The 21,592-nt window shown below is 38.4% G+C and overlaps 1 protein-coding gene across 2 annotated transcripts; it reads right to left on the bottom strand.

Annotated features, from left to right (window-relative positions):
- Positions 1-3,766: 3,766 nt before the first annotated feature.
- Positions 3,767-21,224, bottom strand: LOC100533310 (coproporphirynogen oxidase). Of its 2 annotated transcripts, XM_013082583.2 has the most exons (13): positions 21,067-21,224; positions 17,942-18,095; positions 16,459-16,519; positions 15,685-15,762; positions 15,033-15,167; positions 14,173-14,291; positions 12,154-12,220; positions 11,518-11,643; positions 9,721-9,832; positions 8,683-8,762; positions 6,956-7,035; positions 5,677-5,806; positions 3,767-4,335 (listed from the first exon to the last, which is right to left on the bottom strand). In XM_013082583.2, exons 2-13 carry the CDS (start codon positions 18,037-18,039, stop codon positions 4,249-4,251), a joined length of 1,173 nt encoding a protein of 390 aa, XP_012938037.1. In that variant the 5' UTR covers positions 18,040-18,095; positions 21,067-21,224; the 3' UTR covers positions 3,767-4,248.
- Positions 21,225-21,592: the final 368 nt, after the last annotated feature.

Raw genomic sequence — 21,592 nt, 5'->3', positions numbered from 1 at the left:
CAACGTCAAAGAAAAAAAAAAGAACACTCATCAAAAACAAGAAAATTCAACTGATAAAGAGTTCTGCCTGGCTATAGAAAAAGCTGTAGCATAAATTTTGTCAACACTGCCAGTTCCTGAATGAGAGGATGAAGAGTATGGAGAAAACGAACTGAAACTGTGGTAAAGTTTTGGCCTTGGATTTGTTTCACAAATAATTAACATGACAATGATTTATTTATACAGTCGAACCTGCCCTGACGGCCACCTCTATAAGACGGCCACCTGTACAAATGGACACTTTCCATTCCCCCCCTTGCGTTTTTTCTATATAATTTAACTGTGTAAAATGGGCACCTGTCCAACGCGGCCGCGGCCGCGGCCACCATATTTCAACACACAACCCCTATCAAACAAAGCAATAACACCTGTCTTAGACGGCCACCTTAGTGACTCCATTACCCTTAGTCATAAATCAAGCATTGGCCCCTGGCGTTGTGGGCGAGCCCTCATAATCTAAAAACCTGTCGTTGTTAGGTAGTCCCTCCAACTGATCATGTTGCGTAGGCCCCTCCCACTGTTGACCAATAGGTAACAAAAGAAGCGTGTGATCACTCATAACCCATAAGCCCCGCCCAGAACCCTTACACAAATCGCAAGTGAGATGAGTGGTCACTGTTTACCCAGTCTGTAACAAAGTAACAATGGACGTCAACATGAACTTGTGACAGAGGCATCGCTTGTTCTCCGAGTGGTAGTACGTGTGTTTGTTTTACCATAGCACTTGGTCCTCCTTGTCTGACACATTTCGTTTTATTGTCACCCGTGCACAAAAGCAGCAACAAAAGAAAAGAAAACCTAGCGAAAACAACAGCAACAATGCAACTACCTTTGGTTGGGACCTCAGAAAGGAAAGGTTTGTTTTCTCAGAAAGGAATGGTTTGTTTTCTTCATTTTGATCAGTCCTGCCTAAGACGTCCACCTGTCTTATGCCAGTTTTCTCATTGACAATGGGTGGCCGTCTTAAACAGGTTCGACTGTATATTCAAGTTGAGCATTTAAGCTTTCTTTGCAGCATGTGCCAATGGACAGGGTGAAACTAAAGCAAAAACGTTACACATCTAGACTCAATACACATGCCACTGCCCCCAACCCCTCATGAATTTCCCTCGAGCTTTAATATATAACTAGGTGAAACAAATTATAAACAATCAAACAAAAAGCATCATAAGTTAAATAAGAAATGGCACACCAATTGGAAAAAAAACCCAAACTCTTCAGCCAATAAAGCGCAAAAAAATACAATGTGCCACATTTGAAAAGAAAGGTAAATTGTGTAACAGGCACACACTCTTGAAAGCAACACATTTGAAGCTCATTAATTCTTAATTCATAACCCATGCAATTTCAGCGTAAGAATCCACATCACTCAGCTGTATTTCCAGGTGGTGCACAAGGATTACATTATCGAGCCAATCTGTCAAGTAGGCCTACTTTCTCTTTGTTTTCTTTTTAAAGCGTTTTACACTCTTGCAACTAACAGCATAAGATCATATGGGCATGCAGGACTCCCAAAGCATACTCTTATCGATTTTAGGACCATCAAGGGATCTTGAAAGTGCACAACTTGCACATGGGACCTCTGAGACTTTTCGCCCTTATCAAAGAAAGCAGTGTTAGATCTTACCTACCCTAAGATCAGGGGTGTGGCTGAAAGACAACAGTAAGAATAGGCCAAGGAGTAGCAGTAGAAAGGCTGCAGAAAGAGTATGGAGCCTAGAGGGGGCAAAAGGAGGTGGGGGCAGAAAGTGGAGATGAAAGCAGATGATAGAACATGGTTAGAGAGCAGGAAAGGAGCAAAAAAAGGAGACATTTTTAAAGAGATATTTTTTGCCACCGGGAAGATGTAGATGCCTGTCCTTTTCAAGCTGCCTCTAGAGAAAGAAATGTTGTTACATTCCTGTCACAGGAGTGCACGAGTAAAATGTATCCAAATAGTCACTCAGACATGCCTTCTCCAGGCTGAGGAAGGCCCACAAAACCACTCCGCGGTTCAACCTGTTCATGGCATAGGGTCCAAGAAAAAACCCCCCAAAAAAGCCAGTAGGAGCCAAACTGATAACAACATGCAAAACTAACTGATAATATAATTACGAAGAGAAAATTTCTGAAGATATGAATGCCGCAAGCAAATTAAACCTCAAGGCCACCTTTACTCATGGTCTTCACTTAAACGACCCATCATTTTCCTATTAAATATCGGCTCTTCGGGGTAAATAATCTCTAGGAGTTCAGTAGGATTCAACATACTCTGACATTCACATACCGGTATCTATATCACAGCTAATATCACCTAAAGATGTTGACAAACATTTCCATATCAACCTACTAGAACACTCAGTTTCACACTTTACAAAGACTCACAAAATAAATGTAAAAGATAGCACTTTGGAGGTTGAAGAAACGCTCAGAAGGTCATAATACTGACTCTATACAAAAAGTGATGTTGTCAGGAACAATTTTTAGTTCATTCACGACATTTCACGAGCCTGAAGTCAAAACGTTCCATATGCAAGAACAACATACAGTCCAGTCTATTTATAACAGCCTCTGTTATTGCAGGATCTTGGATAGAACAGTGATAAATCAAATACCCAGGGGTTTTTTTCTCTATAAGTGTAAGTAATATGAACCTGGCTATAACAGGGTTCAATTTGCACTGACTCGGATAGAACAGTCATCTTGCAGCGCATGAACTTGCTTTCGATCCGTCAAATTATTAAAATTTGTTTCAACTTGTTTGTATGATCGTTTGCCTAAACACAAACTTTCAAACACATACCCCCCACCACCCCACATAGTGTGGGGTCACTGATCGATTCTGTCTCAGTGTCAGCAAAACAGCCCACTGAAAAAGGATCTGCTGTAATCGAATATATAAAGTAAGCTGAAGGTGCAATGGTGCTCGATAATAGTTCTTACAGGACTCACTTATAACAGTCAGTGAAAAATTGCCGGTCCCGTCTGTCCTGTTGTATCCGAGTCCGACTGTAGATGTAATGCACATGAGGAATCTTAACTCTTAAGTATAAAATTTGTTCACAGAAGTAAAAAAAAACCCAAACAAACAAACAAAAACAAAAATTGTAATATCGCAGGAGTTGTCCATGGACTCCAAAAAGGCAGTATACAGCAAAGAGATCCGATCAAAATTTTTTTAACAACCAAAAATGGACATACACACACATGCTGACTACCACAAAGACTATGAAAAAAGCATGAATGCAAACAAAAAATAACCCCAGTCTCATTGGACGGAAACTGAAATAATTACTACGGTACCATCCTCCAATCACTTGCTGCATTTAAAAAAAAATCGTTATCAAAGGAATACAAGAAATGCGCTTGACAATAAAAAGTGGGACAAAATCGTCACTTAAACTCTAAAACAAATACCAAATAAAAACAGGACCATTGTGTGGTTATTGTAACAAAGTGAAAAAAATATATATATATTTATACTTTAGTTTCCATGACAGCATTCCCTTTGCTAGCCAGCCTCATGGTATCATGTGATGACCAAGAAGTAGATTGGTCTAAAAAAAGGCACTGGATAGCATAACGACAACATTATCATTATTGTGGGAGTAACAGACTTTATAACTTTCTGTTACCCATCTTAACAACAAATTAATCTACAACAATGTGGCACAAAATCTGCTTATTCCAAAACTTAAAAAACAAGAATATTTATTTGTTATGACTTCACTTGTCTTCCTCTCACACATTTTTTTCACATTTTTTCCCCCATTTAAGACAAACATTTGTTTTTTTTTTCTGTTTTTTACTTTGCACCATCAAGTCTGTCTTGCCTTTAGTCATAAATCATTTTCGTAAAATGTGACACAGCCAGACTGTCCATCATTATCATCAGTTTATTTTTTCATCAGCAAGCTGTTCAAATGTGCTAAGCGGAGCAAAATTTTTTAGGAAAGAGAAGAATCTGTTTAATTCTTTTAACAATTGTTTCTGTATTGTGCATTTTTTCTCCCTTGTTACTACATTTAGAATTGTAATTTCAACAAAATATTTTTTAAGCACATGCACCCAATACCACAGATTAAGAAACCGCAATAAAAATTTTCAAAATGTTGGGCTCAGTACATCTCAACGACTGGCCAAAGTTTTACTGCCCTGCCAGAAGTTGTGCTTGGGGGTCATCTTGTTCATCTCCGCATTACACTGACTAATCCTGATTCCATCGCGTCTTCACACCCACTCGCGCGGATTCTTCAAAACCTCAGTCAGCTGAGCCTCCCGGGAGCCTTCAGGAGGGGAGTGCTTGTACTCCCATCTCTGAAGAAAGGATGAATGAAAGTTAGAAAGAAGAAAAAAAGAAGAAATGATAAGACAACTTAGATCCTAAGATAGAAGTAAAGATTACAGCAGTACATTGAAAACACCAAGTAATAATACAACCCACTTGAATAAACAAAGTATAAACCCACTTGGCATCAAATCGTGAATGATTAAGTGCTGGCAAGCCAAATAACTAACAGCTCCAAAGCTACAATGGCAGCAAACATAAGAAGACAGTTTTTTCGTTTTAATAAGTGTTTTACGACACTTGCAACACAGTTAAGTTATAAGTGCCAAAGAGGTGTTACACGTGAGTAACACAAACACAAAAAATGAGGTCAATACATGTTTGATAGGAAAGAAGGAGCAAACCACACCAGAGCACCTGCCAACCTCCCACAAGAAGACAGTGATGATAACGTCCAGAACATGACAGAACATGGCAACTTATTACAGCACATTTTGTAAGTGTCATCCCGCAAGCATCCACGTCATATTTTGACGTTTTAGGAAAAGTAAAGAAAAGAAAACGAGCGAAAGCCAAAAGCAGAACAGTGACTGGAGCATATTGATGTCTTTATATAACAGCTTTATCTGGAAAGCTAAATGAAATGATTTGGATGATTGTGGAATGACACTGAGGGTATATATTGTTGCAGCAGGATTCTATACAATTAACTCAGGTTTTTGTACTTTTTATAAGAGTGTGAAAAAAAACTAAAAAGCAAGACAATTAATACACATTTTAACTGTTTAGATACATCACAATCTGTCTGGCAAAAGGATGGCATCCTCCACATTTACTACTTTATCATCTGCCGTGCAATCTTTAATAACAAGGATCTCTATTGTCATGAAAACAAAAAATCATCACCAGAAACCTTCACTGCCAGACCCACCTTCAAAAGAGCCTACTTGTATAGATCTTACAACTTAAAGGTAAATTTTTATACTCACGCCCTGGCTGTCCGGGCCAACCTAGGCTGAACAGTTTTCTGTTTTAGAAAGTGTTTTACCGCATTTGCAACACAATCAGGTCACACAAGTGCCAAAGATTAGAGGTGTTATAAGAAAGTAACAAACAAAAAAAGGAGGAGAGATAAGGACGACAGATAGTTCATAGGACAGAAGAAGCTAAACCACAATAGAGCACCTGCCAATCACGCATGGCTGAGCAGGATACAGCATCCATGCAGAGACACGAAGATAATAAAAACAATCCCCATCCGTAACTCAAACTCATGTCTTCTGTATACAATGACGAAGACCCCCTTAACAACTACACCACAGACGCTGGTCATCATAGAACAAAAGGAACAAGTCAACAAATTCACTAACCGCTGTGAGGGGCAGGGACATCAAGATGCTCTCATATCTGGCTCCGGGGGTGTACAGGCCAAATTTTGTTCCTCTGTCATAGATCAGATTGAACTCAACATAGCGGCCTCTTCTCAGCAGCTGCCACTCTCTGGGAACAAAAGACAGAGCATGAAAGGTGAACAAAGCCATCAGACAGAAAGTGAAAACCATAATTACAATTGGTGGTACTACAGCATGTAAAAAGAATACTCTACATATTATTGAGAACAATACTGGTGGATACTAAGAAAGAAAGAAATTTTTTTTCCACTTTTCAGAAAACCAGTGTTCACACTCTGTTGAACATTGACGATTCATTCATTAGAGGCAGAATGACACAGAGATGAGCGTTGATGCACAAGAACAATTCACACTGGATAGATATAAAAAAACACAAAGCCTTAAGCATCAATTTGCACAGCACCACACCCTTAGACTAAGATCAAAACAATGCATAGGAAACGTTCCAGTGATTTTTTTTTATCCCACAAAACAAAATGCTGAGATTGGTGGTGCCAATCCTTACTCAAGTAAGGGAAGCACACTGACCTGATAACAAGACTGCACATACTAACATGGATGCTGACTTCTTAGTTATTCTAAAACAAACAACAACTACATTAATGTTAATCAAGCAGATCAGTGAACACTGCAAGAACTTGCTCCGTGGAAAAATGTGGATGTTTCAGTAAAGAGAAGCACATAAACACAATAACTATCATTTAGTGCTAACAAAATGCAAAGCAGACAGACAGAAACAGCACAAGGAAAGAAAAGAAGAATGACATTCCTGTGGCACTCCCAAACCACCCCTTTACATAATACCAGCTCAATTATGAACTCATGGCTCTTACAGAACAGTACCACAATCAGTTTGTTTGTTTGAGTAAAGAGAAGAACATCAAAACAATAATGGTCATTTGGTGCTGGGAAAAAGTAAGACAGACAGAAACAACAGAGGGGAAAGTAAAGAAGCAGAACCTACCAATGGCACTCTCCAACAATCACTGTAAAACAGTGTTTTTGTTTAGTTTTAGTAAGAGTATTACAGCACTTGCAACACAATAAGGTCATATATAAGTGCCGAAGCTTAGAGGTGTTGCAAGAGAGCAACAAACACAAAAAAATAGGAGGGGAGATAAGGACGATAGATGTTTGATAAGAAAGAAGGAGCAAACCAGACCAGAGCACTCACCAATCACCCGTGAAGAGTGCTTTTTGTCAAACAACGGTGGGAAAAACCCAATAAATTACCTACCTTTCAGGATAGCTGACTCCATCTTTCTTGTGTTTTTGGACAAGGGGCAAATATGACGGGACCACAGACTCGGCACAGTCCTGAAACAAACAGCCCTCCTCTAAATACATGAGTTTTAGAGACATGCATGAAGAACTCACACTATCATATCACTTCGCTAAATATCGATTTTAAAAAATAAGCACACTCCTAGGCTGAAGGACATGAGTCACCAGAGATTATGCCATCTTAGAAAATGAATTTTTTTAACCACTAGGTGTTTTAGTTTTAATAAGAGTTTTACGGCAACAAGAATAGGTCTCACATAAGTGTTGAAGATCAGAGGTGTTACGAGAGAGTAACATACAAAGTAAAGAAGTGGGAAAGATAATGATGATAAACATTTGATAGAGATAAGGAGTAAACCACACTAGAGCACCCGCCAACCACCCACAAAGCACTTGGTGAAATACACATGCAACATTTTATGAAAGTTTAAAGGCACAGAAAATAAATGGAGGGTGCAGGTCCACAGTATCTATCTTTTATTCTGAACTTTAGCCAAGGACTACAGTAGAGAAATCCTCAGTTCAATTTGAATGAATTGAGTGTTGAATTGACAAAGACCCAATATTAAATTATAATAGCCACATTTCATTGGACAACAAAAATCAGTTGTTCATGTAGATGAACTGAAAAGAGCACGCTGAATTAAAGGTTTTTATGTAATAATAATAATAATAATAGATAGCATTTGTATAGCGCATATCCCCGCTCAACAGCAGGCTCTATGCGCTTTACACTATATTATTACCCCAGCAGACCATAGAACACTCTGAAACATTCTCAGCTTCCCGGGAAGCATACAGTGCAAGCAGCTGATAAAGCGCTCAAGCACTAACAAACTGACAAGATCTTTCGCTGTCTATAGCTGGGTACCCATTCTCACCTGGGTGAAGTAAGGAAAATTTGTGTAAAGTGCCTTTCCCAAGGACACAACGTCGGGCCCTTGACGGGATTCGAACCCACGACCTTATGGTTGCGAGTCCGAGAGCCTAACCACTAGGCCACCGACGCCACAAATAGAAGGAAAAATAATAAACATTAAAATGAGAAAGGGTAAGGACTCAAGATCAGAACACAATAACTGCCAACAGTTCTTACTGTGAGTTTGATCCCAAGAACGTTGTACCTTCAACGCAACTTTCCTCCTCTTGAAAAAAGTTATAAGCTCGTTGTTATATCAGAACAGGTTGGGGGGTTTTTTGTTCACTCTCCTATTCGTCTCCATTAACATGTTGATTCCCTCTGAACAAACACGTCATTGTTTCTTTGAGAAACACATAGACACAATAAAGGTCATTTAGTGCAGAAAAAGTCAGACAGTCAGACTGAAACAAAAGGGGAAAAGAAAAGAAGAGCCTACCAGTCACCTTCTCCAAACATCTGCTGTGACTACGGACATGTTTCAGACATGACAGAAGTTGAACATTCCCTGCAGCTGCACACCTAATGAAACTCTAATTTCCTGTAACTGTCCCCGTAGTTTTATGCACCCCGCATAATTTAGCAAAATTTGATCATTTTTTGCATAATTTCTGATTATTTTCCTTTATCATTATTTGTTAAAATTAACAGAATCGCATAATTTCACATTTTTGGGGTTCAGTTTGCATAATTTCAGAATTTTTCTTGCATAAAACTACGGGGACAGACTGTAACAAACCAACAATGTTCCTAAAACTTACAGTGACAAACTCAAAACACTTGTCTTGGGATGGCTCGTCAACATCGTCAAAGAAGATTCCACCCACTCCTCGACTCTCACCTGATGAGGAGGAAAAAAGCCAGGGACCGTTCAGTCAAAAGGCATATACAGCTTTCTGTCATCCAAACAAAAAATATGGACATATTTTGCATACAGAAATCCAAATGCATAACATAAATTTCCCTCTCAACTCTTTTTCTCTCTTTTTCAGTAATGTAAAAAAAAACTCACACACCAACATACAAGTACACATCTGCAAAACAAGCACAAACAAATACCAGATCTATACAGAGAAATATTTCCTTGGAGAAAAGAGAACCAATTCGACACAAGAATGGTCATTTAGTGCAGAGAAAAAGTAAGACAGACAGACAAACCAACAAGAGGAAAGAAAAGAAGTAAGACCTACCAGTGGCCTTCTCCAACTACCTGCCTACATTGAAAAAGAATGAGCACAAAAATTAATACAACTGAGTTTTGTTTTAGTAGGGGTATTGCGGCACTCGCAACTGCATAAGGTCATATGAGCGCCAGAAGAATAGAGGTGTTACAAGAGAGTAACAAACATAAAAAAGGAGAAGGGGAGATAAGGACGATAGATGTTTCATTGGAAAGAAGAAGCAGCAGCAAGAAGCAAACCACCCACAAATACAACTAAAAATTAGTCACAGTTAACCAAAGCCAAAGAGAGACAGTGGTAAAGACTAAAGACAGAAAACTCACGATAGCCACTTTCCACAGCCTCTGCTTCAAGAAAGAGTGACAGTACGCTAGCCTAGACTATGAAGTTCTACCTGCTCAGTACCTACTTTTGAGAAATCTGATGTAAAAAATGTTTGAGTTTCACAACATATCAAGCTTTTTCTAATGCAATTCTTTGAACATCTCGATAAAATCTTCGAATAATCTTATGATTTTGATAGAGCAGGTGGAACATATGGTTTCTGACCTCATGGTCTTTTTAACTCAAAACAGCCAAAGATAGAACTTTTCTAATTCCAAGGTAGTGAATAGTTACCTCTGTGAGGCACGCGGAAGTAATCGTCGCACCACTTCTTGTACTTGGGGTACAACTGCTTCCCGTGACCATCGCATGCTTTTTTCAAGGTCTTGTGGAAATGGACGACATCCTGGGTGTAAGAAAAAATGTGAAATTTTTCAGAATTTTACATCCCTGTGACAGTTTAGATCATTTTAGAGGTGAGCTGCTTACGACCCTGCCCAGTAGACAGACGGAGATACTTCCTTGCATTCCTCCACTAGATCTCATGGGTGGTCTTTCCAAATTCGAAGGTATACTATATATATTTTTCTATACTGAGTACTTTCAGTTTTGAATGAAACTAAGGGAATTAATTTCGAATTTTGCCCAGATGGCAGCTGAAGCCAACTCTTATCGATTTTAGGACCGCCAAGGGACCTTTAACATGTACAACTTGTACACAAGACCTCCATGATTTTTCGCTCTTATCCAAGAAAGCTAGGTGTTTCAATCTTACCTACCCTGTGATCAGGGGTGTGGCTGAAAGAAAGTACTAAGAGGGAGCCAGAGTAGCAGTAGAAAGAGTAAAGGAGAGAGAGCCCATAGGAGGGTTGAGATGAAAGTAGATTAAAAGACATAACTAGAGAACAGGAAATGAGATGAAAGGAGAATATTTTCTCAAGAATTTCTTTCATCGCTGTCAGGTTTTGATCCCAGGAACTTTTGAATGAGAGGCGAACATCTTACCTCTAAACCAGGATAGCCCCTGGAGATACTAGAGAAAACATCCCCTCTAGGGGGATGGAACTCATATCTTCTGTGTGTGATTACAAAGAGCCTAACTGCAACATCACAAATGACAGTACCAACATCCAGGGAGCACAACAGCAATAGACACACATAGTGTAGAAATGCTGAGTTTTCAATCACAAAAGAGCAGCAGTTGCATTAACATTGTCACGGGCAGCAGCTACGGGACAATTCCCCACTCAAATAATTAGGTGCTCTCTCTCTCTCTCACTCTTTGTATCCCTTTATTTAATATAGTTAAATATGTGTCACGACGCAGTGGAATCTGGCAATCTTCAATTGTAGGACATATGGAGTTAGTGCATCTTGCCCAAAAAAAATACCCATCTATCTTGAATAGAAGTGAAGATATTTGCTAGTGAAGACAATGGGGGTTGCCTGATGCCAGAGGTAAAACTAGCGACAAAATGATCGCCAAAGTTTGGTGACTTCCAAAACTTGAGTGTCCTAAGAAACTGAAAATTTACCCTTTTTGTGCTTTTGATCAACGTTTTCAGTCAGAAATGTGTTCTTAAATGGACATAGAAAGTATTGAACCAAAAAAGAAAATTCGAAAAGAAATTGCCCAATGGCCAGAAAAATGCCAGTTTCCTTAATTACATTACTTTGATGAGCTCCTGATTTCACTAAGCTGCCTCACATATATATATATTTATATGTATATACATGTTCCCCAAAGTCATTCACCCAGACATGACTCCACAAACCACTGAGATATCACTTATGAAACCACTCTTCCACTTTTCAATCCTTAGTAGTAACATGTTATCTCCATGAGGGCAAACAAAGAGAGCCCCAAAATATTTATAGCCCTCAAATAAACCTTCCTGGAATCGTAATTGTGAAGAAAGATTAATTTCTTTTTAAAATAGGATCTACAACTCACAGAATTAGTACTACTGAGATATACAAATCAAGGGGGGGAGAAACATAATCGGAGCAAAAAGATTAGACCTTTTAATTAAAATTTAAAAACAAAACTGAACAACAAAAAAACGCCCTGGTCAGTAAAAATCAACTCACCTTTTCTTCTAGATAGTAGGGCGTGAGGTCGGTGCCTCCACCAAACCACCAGTGTTTCTCCCCATCATCATTCTCCACCTCAAAGTAGCGGTAGTTGAAGTGAACAGTTGGTATATGAGGATTGCGCTGAAAGGAAAAAAACAATGCTACATTCTTGCAAAAATAATTTTAAAAAGACGCTTCTTTAGTGACACTTCATAACAAGAAATTGTTTTTTAAATGTTGATACTTTTTATTTATAAGGCTCTAGAAAATCTTAAACACTTTAGTTGCTGACCGTAATGCCTTACTTTGCAAATAATTTTGAAACTAATACATCCCCTAATTATCTAAAATCAAAAACAAAGAAAACAAAAAAACAAGTCATCAATTTTTTTCACCCTAGAACATTCACGGAAAAGTAAGAAACCTTACTATAAAGTTAACAATTGCCATTTATAGCTTCACATGGTCTCTACAAACGTTGAAGATTTAGACAAGAAAATAGATATATACCACTGTGAACCAAAAAGCATTGACATCCAGGGTAAAGAAATTCCACTCAGCTGGAACAATTGAAATAGAATGTAAAGGCATTCCTAAATCCCATCCCCGCCATAACCACACATCGCCAATAACCACAAGGCCAAGACTTACAGGATGGACCACAGAACTGATGCCCGCAGCAAAAAACTTGAGGTTTGCTCCCTTCATTTTCTTTCCTCTGTGGATCAAAACAACTTCATTAACAATCAACTTTAGAAAAGTAAAAAGCTAAAAACACGATTAAGACAAAATTAGTGAAAAACTTTTTTCAACTATTTTTCTTTCTAAAATCAAAGGCTTGAAATATTCAGCAAGACCAACAGTTTTGACTCTTGATATTTTGACACTTATAACTCTTATTAAAGGACGATAGTGTTAAGGACAGCATAGAAAAGTTCCTTCCTGCTACTTCTCAGAAACATGAGTGAAGCAGAGTAATCTAGTAGCCTCTTATAACCTCCATTAAAGTCTCTTTTCACCCACAACCTCTTCCTGTATAACCTTTTCCTATTCACATTCTTCACCCACAATGGCTGCCAATTTGTTCAACTTCCTGTTCACATTTTAGAATAAAGAAACTGCCCCTGCAGCCACTCGAAATTAAATGTGAAAACATCGAGCAAGTGTCCGACTATAAATATTTGGGTGTTACAATAGACAACAAACTCAACTGGCGTGTCCACACTTCTCTCCTGCATAAAAAAGTTAACAAAAGACTACTTTTTCTAAGGAAGCTTAAGTATTTTAAAGTTGATAAAACATTGATGTCCATGTTCTACCATTCAACCACAGAAAGTATGATCAATTTTTGTATAAGAGCATGGGCCGGGAACACAAGACAACAAGATAAAGAAAAATTAAATCGACTAATACGGAAAGCATGTAAAATTTCAACATCTACATTCCCCTACTTGGATGAATTGTACATAACAGCTTGCACTAAAAAAATTAATTCGATCTTTATAGACAATAAACATCCCTTGTTCCCTCAAATAAAAACATCAGTCAGAAGAAAAAGACCTAGGCTTCTGATTTGTAACAAAGAAAGATATAGAAGGTCATTTTTACCATCATCTATCAAAATGCTTCAATCTTAACCATCTTGTATAAGTATACTTACGACCTTACAGCATGCATCAAAATAACACTGAGTGTGTATCTAGCTTACCATTATTATTGTTTATATTGCTGCTCATTTATATTATGCATGTGATTGTAAGCCTACGTGTGTGTGTGCATGTGTGTGCGAGTGAGTGTGTGTGTGTGTGTGTGTGTGTGTGTGTGTGTGTGTGTGTGTGTGTGTGTGTGTGTGTGTGTGTGAGTGTACACGTGGTGAAACACCAAACCAATGTGTCAGGATCTGGACAATAAAGAAGTATCTTATCTTATCTCATATAAATCTAAGAAGCCTCCTAGTAATAATAATAATAATAATAATAGATTGCATTTGCGTTGTGCAAATTCCCGCTCAACAGCAAGCTCTATGCACTTTAGTCTATATTAATACCCCAGCAGACCTTATAGCACTCTGAAAGAAACTCAAGTTCCTTGGAAAAATACAGTGCAAGCTACTGTTTTACAGGCGTTAAAACACTAACATACGGACAAGATCTTTCGCTGTCTATGACCAGATACCTGACCCGCCTGGGTAAAGTGAAGAAAATTTGTGTAAAGTGCCCTTCCAAAAGACACAATAAGCCAGACATCCGAACCCACAAACTCACAATTACGAGTGTGATAGCATAATTATTAGACTATCGACGCTACATAATCTTCATATTTTTGTTTGTTAAATAGGCGTAAAAATAAATTCTGACAGCAAATGCTACTCTAACAATTTCCTCACTTGAAATAAAAACATGGCTACAACTGAATGTCAGCAATCTATTTTTATCATCCAAGTCCAAGCCTACCCTTCAGGAAATCCTGAGGCAGAACTAAGCCGAGTGTCCAGCCGGTTTCAATTGGGTTGAGCTCTAGCATTGCGTATCTTACTGGCCTGTACTGACTGAACTGAACAGGAAAGGGATTAACAAGCTTTGCTCTCATATATCTCGAAAATGTGATTCCACAACTTCAAGCCCGTAACGCAAATAAAATAACTTTGCACCAACATAACTTGGCCCACACCTGGCTCTCATCTGTTGCACAGCGTTGGGGGGCAGGATGCCACTGACCACAGAGATGTTCACTCCAGCCTTTTCAAACACGGTGCCGTCTTGCAAGACACACGTAATTCCACCACCACCCTGGGAAGCAACAATTCCTCAATGTTATTTTTACAACAAGGTGTAAGACGTAACCAGAGAAGTTTTAACTGCAATAGACACTATTTAGATCATTGATTTAGCAGATGGCCTGTTAGTGGCAATCCAGGCTGAGATGGATTCAACATCCTGGCAAAAAGAGGGAGACACTTGACAAAATTTTCCCCCGACAAGAATAAAACTGACATCTTCTACATGCAATGGCAAAGCACCTGATTCCTACACCAAAAACACCAGTACGGTGTAAGAGTGGAACACAAACATTGTCAGTACAAGGAAAGCCATATATATATATAATTGAGTCTGAGGTTTGAGTGACAGAAACAAGAAGCACATTGACACAATAGCAGTCATTCAGTGCAGGGAAAGAGCAAGATAGAAGAGACGCCAAAAAAAAGAGGAAAAAGAAGTACAACCAACCAGTGACACCCTCCAACCATCAGCTCCACTATCATAAGACAAAACCACAATTAACAGCTTCAATATCATAGTCTCAAGCAGCAGCGATTGTCATAATATGTATCGAAAATCAAAATTACTGCACAGCTTTATACAGACTCACTAATAAAGAAAACAATGAAATAAAGCAATAAAATTGAATTAAACTCTCATCATGGTGTAAAGCAACTTTTTAAAAACTTCTGACAAAGCTCGGTGACAATTTTTTTCTTTAATAAAGGTAAAAATATTCACAGGGCAGTTAGATAAGTATGCATTCTTTACCTGCTCTCGCAGCCACCTGTCAACTAGAAACTTTTTCCCACCCTCCTCTAACTCCTCTTTCTCCACAGCGTGAACAAACTCAGACTGAATCCGCATGATCATGGCTTCCATCTTGCACTTCATGTCATCTCCGTTCTGCCAAACAAGCCCAACAGAGAAAAAAGCCATCAGTATTATATACTGTAACCATTCAATCATGCACACATTTTAACAAGACAAATATCAGTCTTCATTGTAAATTCATCTCATTATACATTAATCGTTGTATCAGAACTGTTTTGTCCAAATTGCACTTTATACTTGTGCTCTTTCAACAAACAGTTCTGAGGCAATGTAACGTTGACATAGTTTTCCAACAGTTTCCTCTGTGTCTAAACTAATCTAAAATGTTGGTTCATAATTACGTCTGGTACAATTGAGAAACTTATATCCTCTACTTTTTAAATTCAGAACAGTAGAACATTTCATTTGTAATATGGCCCAGAAATATATATTTGGAAAAAAGTTTGCACCCCTTCAAAAGCTAAAGTCTGACATGCCTTGCTGTCATCAAAATCTTGGGGCACACCTAAACTTAAGATTCGATCAGTAGTAAGATCAAGGTTCATTTTATAATTTCTTAATTCCTGAGAGTTCTCAAATGTTTACAGACCTGTTTCAACTCATCAAGGGACGTGATGGGCTCAGACATCCAAGAGTCACTGGAGTCCACATCAGGCTTTCTGGAACCCTATAAAATGACAAAACAATAAAATGAAAAAGTGTAAGGATGTGCTTATACAAAAAAGTGGATACTTTCTGATTAGATCCACTTTTCAAAATATTGGAACAAAATAATGAAACAAACAATGACATAAAACCACCAGAAACCTAAGTTTGTAACATCATAAGTACTTACTCAGAGATATGATTGCTGTGCACACTGATTAAAAAGGACAATAGTATGCTGAAAATGTTTTTTTTTAATCACTGTAAAAGGTAAAAAGCATCACAAAGCTAGACCATTCAGTTCATTCACATTGTCACATAGTCCCACCTCTGTCTATGAGAATCAAAGCTGTCACCTTGTCATTCCCCCCCCCCCAAAAAAAAATGTTTAAATAGCATACACACACACAAAAAGACGACACTTTTTAACAAAGGTACTTCTAAGTCAATAATTCCATATGCCCAAAAATAGGTACTTCTGTGAATGCTCAACATACACAGCATAAAGCAAGTCATCAAAACATCAAACCCTGACCAGGTCAATTTTATCATTGATGTACTGGTAAGGGCACATGCATTTTTCATTCCTTTCAAGTGACTATCAGTCACTAGTCCAAATTTTATCTTGTCCAGGCTAAATAAAGCACATTCAAATATGTTCGTAACTGCTTGGGCCAAAAAGCAAGCTTTTACAGCTCAATCTTGTATAAAAACTAACCTTCCAACTGAACAAGGAAAACTGGCATAAAACTCCACCTCCTAACAGTTTCAAGTAGAGTCTGAAATGAAAGCATTGAAGAAAACGTTAATCACCTCATAATTTGGCAAATCTCAGTAGCATGGGTAAAAGGTACCATAACATTATTTAGCCGGATCGGGAGAATTAAATTTTTTCCTGTATTTCAAACCCCTGATCTCTCATCTGATGGACTGTGTCAATATAGCTTAAGGAACCCTCGCGACAAAAATCTGTTAGCTACAATTACAAAACATTCTAGAACACAGAAGACTTGAAAATTACCAATAACTACTGGAAACCATCTATGACAAAAATATACATCTTGGTGTTCAAAAACACATCAGTTGAGTTGAGCTCAGTTGGGGCCCAGAGCACAATAGTGACCACATTTCGCTAGGAAACAGATTTTGGTAACAGATATACTGAAAAGAAGAAGAAAGAGCACAACATACCAGACCATAAATCATCCTCTCAAGACTGAATCATGTTTATACGAGCAGCAGCTACAAGAAATGAATGTGTGCCACAGCATGGTGAAATCAAGCACTCATCAGAGTAATGAAATCAAAGAAACACATTTTTCTGCCAGTTGGACAATTTTAGTCCAGTTGTCTTTTTTGCTCAACGCCTTTTACTTTTACGTCCATCCAAAAACACATTGCTGTGTAAGGACTTTACTGAACTAATTTGATCAAAAGGCACAAAAAACATAAATCTGCAGTTTCCAAAGACGCTCAAGCTTTGGATGTCACTAAAAGGCGACCTTGACCAAATTCAACAGCAAATATCTCAACTTCTATCAAAGGTTAATGGTCATTCTTTTTCATCATAAGCAAAACAAAGGAAGAAGCATCAACTCTTTCACTACTTGTGTTACTCCTAGCACTGGACCATGAGTCGTGTTTCATGGCTCTCCACTTCCTGCTTCAAAAGGACACATACTTTTGTAATAATCAAAACTAAAATCTCAGGCTGAAGAATTAATCATTTTTAGCAGCATGTCATCATTTCCCCTTTATTTTTATACACATGTGGCTAATATTGAAAATTGAACTCAAAATCTTTCATTTGTCTGAGGGTAGGCAGAATCTGAAAGGGTCCTTTTCAGGTGAGGAAAACCCCCTTGTTGTGAAAGGGTAAATGTTGTACCAGGTCAATAACTCCATATCCTAGAAACCGATGAGTGCCTGATTCCACAGCATTTTGACAAAACTGAATACTGTAACAATCAAGTCAATATATTAGTGTTATGTACATATTATTATACAATAACAGTGATGTAAAGCCGACAAGAGACTCATGGTCCAGTCTCTCGCTCTCACAATCCTTCCAAGTATTGGCACAATGAAAGGGGTATTCACTGACATAAAAAAATACCCATACATGACTTCTTGTTAATCATTTTACAAAGCAGACAACTCTATCAGAAGATACTGAAGACCGAAGGCAACTAAAACATTACCTGTGATTATTCAGCCTAATGCCTGGGGTAGAATGAGCAACTTTGGTGGATCCCAGACGGACAAAAGTCACCACACACTGACGGAGGACCTGTGCCATGCTGGAGTTAACTTCCTCCTTTATCTCAGACGTAAAGGGTCAAAATATGTGTACTGCTGAAAGGAATACATGTTCCATGATTAGATAGGTCTAAAATTTAAATTCCAAAACCTAGTAAAAATTATACGATTGTATTTCATTTCTATGGTAGCATTGGGTACATCTAGCTGAACTGCACAGACTGCAGAGTCCAAATATATTATAATAATCTAACTTAAGATGATTATGGATGACTTTTCTGACTAACACCATTGCAAAACAACAGGAGCCACGTGTAGTCAGGTCATAAAACTGTCAAATTACAATAGGTTGACCGAATTACTAATTTACAATGATAAAACTACCTGAATCAAATATAGAGATCTAGTACAGGTATGAAAGAAAGATAGCTGTACCAGCTAAATCTACATACTCGCTTCTAGACTGACAAGATTTAGATAGGTCAAAATTGATACGGTCATTGAGGTAGACATAGATCTAAAATTATCAGTGGTATATATTTAATTATATATAGTTAAACTTATGCGAATTCTGAATGACAGCACAGATTTAATTCACATGAAGCTACAGCGAGCACCTAGCACACCTCTGTGATTGGCCCAAATATAGATGACGTATTTCCGCCATCTATTTTTGTTATCTTCCGGGGCTTCTTTCGCCGGTTCACTAGATCTCACCTTTGCGGGCCCACTTGGCCGCTTAGCCCGCGATGGGCTACGTCACTATAGGTTTCATTGCCAGCTGCTTGGGCTATGGGTGCACGTGCTTGTGTGTGTGTGCGTGTGTATGTGCATATGGGCTTGTGTGTGTGTGTGTGTGTAAAACTTTGACTTTGAGGAGAAGTTAAATTTATGGAACGAGAATCACTGAGATTGTTTATAAAAGATAACACAAAACCATACCAAACAAGATCAAACAACGAGATCAAGTCAACAGTAACTGGCGAGGGAAACCCAAGAGTCTTTGGGGAAACTGGAAAACAACAAAAATAGATGGTGGAAATCATCTATATTTGGGCCAATCACAGAGGTGTGCTAGGTGCTCGCTGTACTTAATATGTGTCTGAGACAGATGTTTTTAGCTAAAATTTGTGTAAAACAGATGAAAATGCTATAAAAACTAGGGAGTGTATACAGACCCGGTAACCGGGAACAAAGTCATAAAGTATACAGACCCGGTAGGGGAACTCTTTTGTGATTTCGGAAAGTATCAGCGCCCTCTTGGCTCAGGGTAGACCTAGGTTCTTCTAGATCTAGACAGACAGACATAAATCATTGATTTATTGATGTAGTTTCGAGGCTTGCCTAGATCTTGATCTAAATGAAGATTGCCGATGTCTTCTCGATGAACAATCCTTTTTCCACCATTTTGGAGTTGGAGGAATCATAATTTTAAGAAAAGAACAATGTCATAACTTCAATCGAGCAGTCATCCTCTCTATTTCTCTGCCTCTCTCTCTCTCTCCTCTGAGTATCACTCGCCTTCTCTTTTTCTTTGTTCGTCTCTGTCTTTCTTTCTCCCCACCTATTTCCCACTCTATCTTTCTCTCTTTCCCTCCTGCCAACTGGGTCATGTCATATACATTTTGCTAGCACTTCCCCCTGTTCTCTCTCTCTCTCTCACACACATTGACCGGGTCTGGACGCTGAAACACTTTCCGAAATCACAAAACAGTTCCCCTATCGGGGCTGTATACTTCATGACTTTGTTCCCGGTTACCGGGTCTGTATACACTTCGTAAAAACTATAATAATGAACAAGATGATCTAGATCTAGACATCTAGAATCTAGATCTAAATCTAGATCTATCTGAACATGAGACAAAGTCATAAGAGTGAAACTAAAATAATACCAGTGCCAATTAGATCTCATTAGATTTCACTTTAAAAATTAGATCTAGAGATCTAGATCTACATCTAATATCTAGATCTAGACATCTTAAACTCCTTGCAGTGCTGCAAAGACAAAGTTCCATTAGAGAAAACATGTACCATATATTCCGTACTCTAGACTCTAGGGCAGATAACAGACTGCAATATGTGTCTGTACAATATGCACATGTACATGATGTAATTTAGTAATGCAACATTGAATAAGTTTAGTTTATATATTAGAGGTAGCGTCAATTGCCACCGAGTGACGCGGTGGCAATTGACAAAAATTGACTTTTTGTCAATTGCCACCGAGTGAAGCGGTGTCAAGTCTGAAAACAACACTATCTATTTAGCATTATACATAATGTGTGTCTGATGGGTCAATTTGTTCTCAACTAATTTCATTGGACGAGCATCTAGTCTAGAGCTACAGTGCCAACTTGGCGTGTTTTCAATGAGACGTAGGCCTAGATCTAGATCTAGGCTAGCCTTAGCCTACACTTTCGTGTAGAACCAACACAGGCAATTCTAGAAGTAGAAGGTCAAAACGCAAACAAACTCAAGCAGAAATTCATGTTATATCGGGGAACATAAATCGGGGGACAGGGGTCAGGAAAACACACACACACTGACACAGAGGGACAGAGAGGCGAACACACAACACTGTCAACTGTCCACTAGAGCACAATAAGCTAGATATCTAGATCTACCCACCAACGCAAAAGAGCTCCAATTTACTCGATGGCAATTGACAAAAAGTCAATTTTTGTCAACTGCCACCGCGTCACTCGGTGGCAATTGACACTACCATCCTTTATATCCCTGTTTAAACAAGACAGTGGACAGTACACATTCCACGGTTCCCTTCAAAATATTAAATTATCTTGATATCTAATCTAGATCTAGATCTAGATCTAAATCTAGATCTAGATCTAGATTCTAGGTCTAGATTCTAGATCTAGTCTAGATCTAATCTAATATCTAGATCTAGATCTAGATTCTAGATATAGATCTAGCATATGATTCAATGAGATCAAGATTAATCCAATGACAATGACTCAACTCAATGACTGGTGCCATCACATTTATGACATTATCTCAGTCACTGGAGTCTAGGCTAATCAGTCTTGTACATCTATCAAAAGATCAATACCAAAAATGAACACAGCAGTCGAGAAGGTTGATGAAGCCGACAGGTCACATGAATGCCCCCTTGTCAGGTACCGGCTTTTCAGTTACAGTCGCACGTGCGGATGAGAACGTCAACAAACATTGATACTGAACTTGTTAACAAAAGACCTTGACCCTTCGACACAGCCCTGTAACTTCCGCTTTACTGGTAAATAAAAATACAGAAACGCAACTATGATCACGATAGATCTATAACGAATAAAAAATACAATGTTGGTTTGTATGACATTTGTGATTGTACGGTTGTGTAGGCCTAAAAAGTTTGGGTTTTTGAGTGTGTGTGTGTTTTTTTGTTTGTTTTGGGTTTTTTTGGGGGGAGTGTCTATACGCACTATAGATCTAGTGTTTCTGTCCAAATATTGCTGTACGAGGCCTATATAAATATAGAAAGTGGCTAAAGTCTAAAGTGGCTATTCTCACCCGCCCGGAAGTTCTCGCAAGATCAACTCCTCCCCTCTTCTTTCTCTCTCTGTCTCTTTCTGAATACT

Source organism: Aplysia californica, unplaced genomic scaffold (assembly GCF_000002075.1).
Source record: "Aplysia californica isolate F4 #8 unplaced genomic scaffold, AplCal3.0 scaffold00183, whole genome shotgun sequence".
In the NCBI taxonomy this organism is placed as follows: domain Eukaryota; kingdom Metazoa; phylum Mollusca; class Gastropoda; order Aplysiida; family Aplysiidae; genus Aplysia; species Aplysia californica.
This window is presented reverse-complemented; position numbering and strand designations above follow the sequence as displayed.

Coding starts and splice junctions, on each gene's coding strand:
- LOC100533310 (XM_013082583.2), bottom strand. CDS start 18,039: ATGGCACAGGTCCTCCGTCAGTGTGTGGTGACTTTTGTCCGTCTGGGA. Junction 15,763..16,458: donor TTTCCTTGTTCAGTTGGAAG/GTTAGTTTTTAT, acceptor GTCATTTTATAG/GGTTCCAGAAAGCCTGATGT. Junction 8,763..9,720: donor CTTCCGCGTGCCTCACAGAG/GTAACTATTCAC, acceptor CCTCCTCATCAG/GTGAGAGTCGAGGAGTGGGT.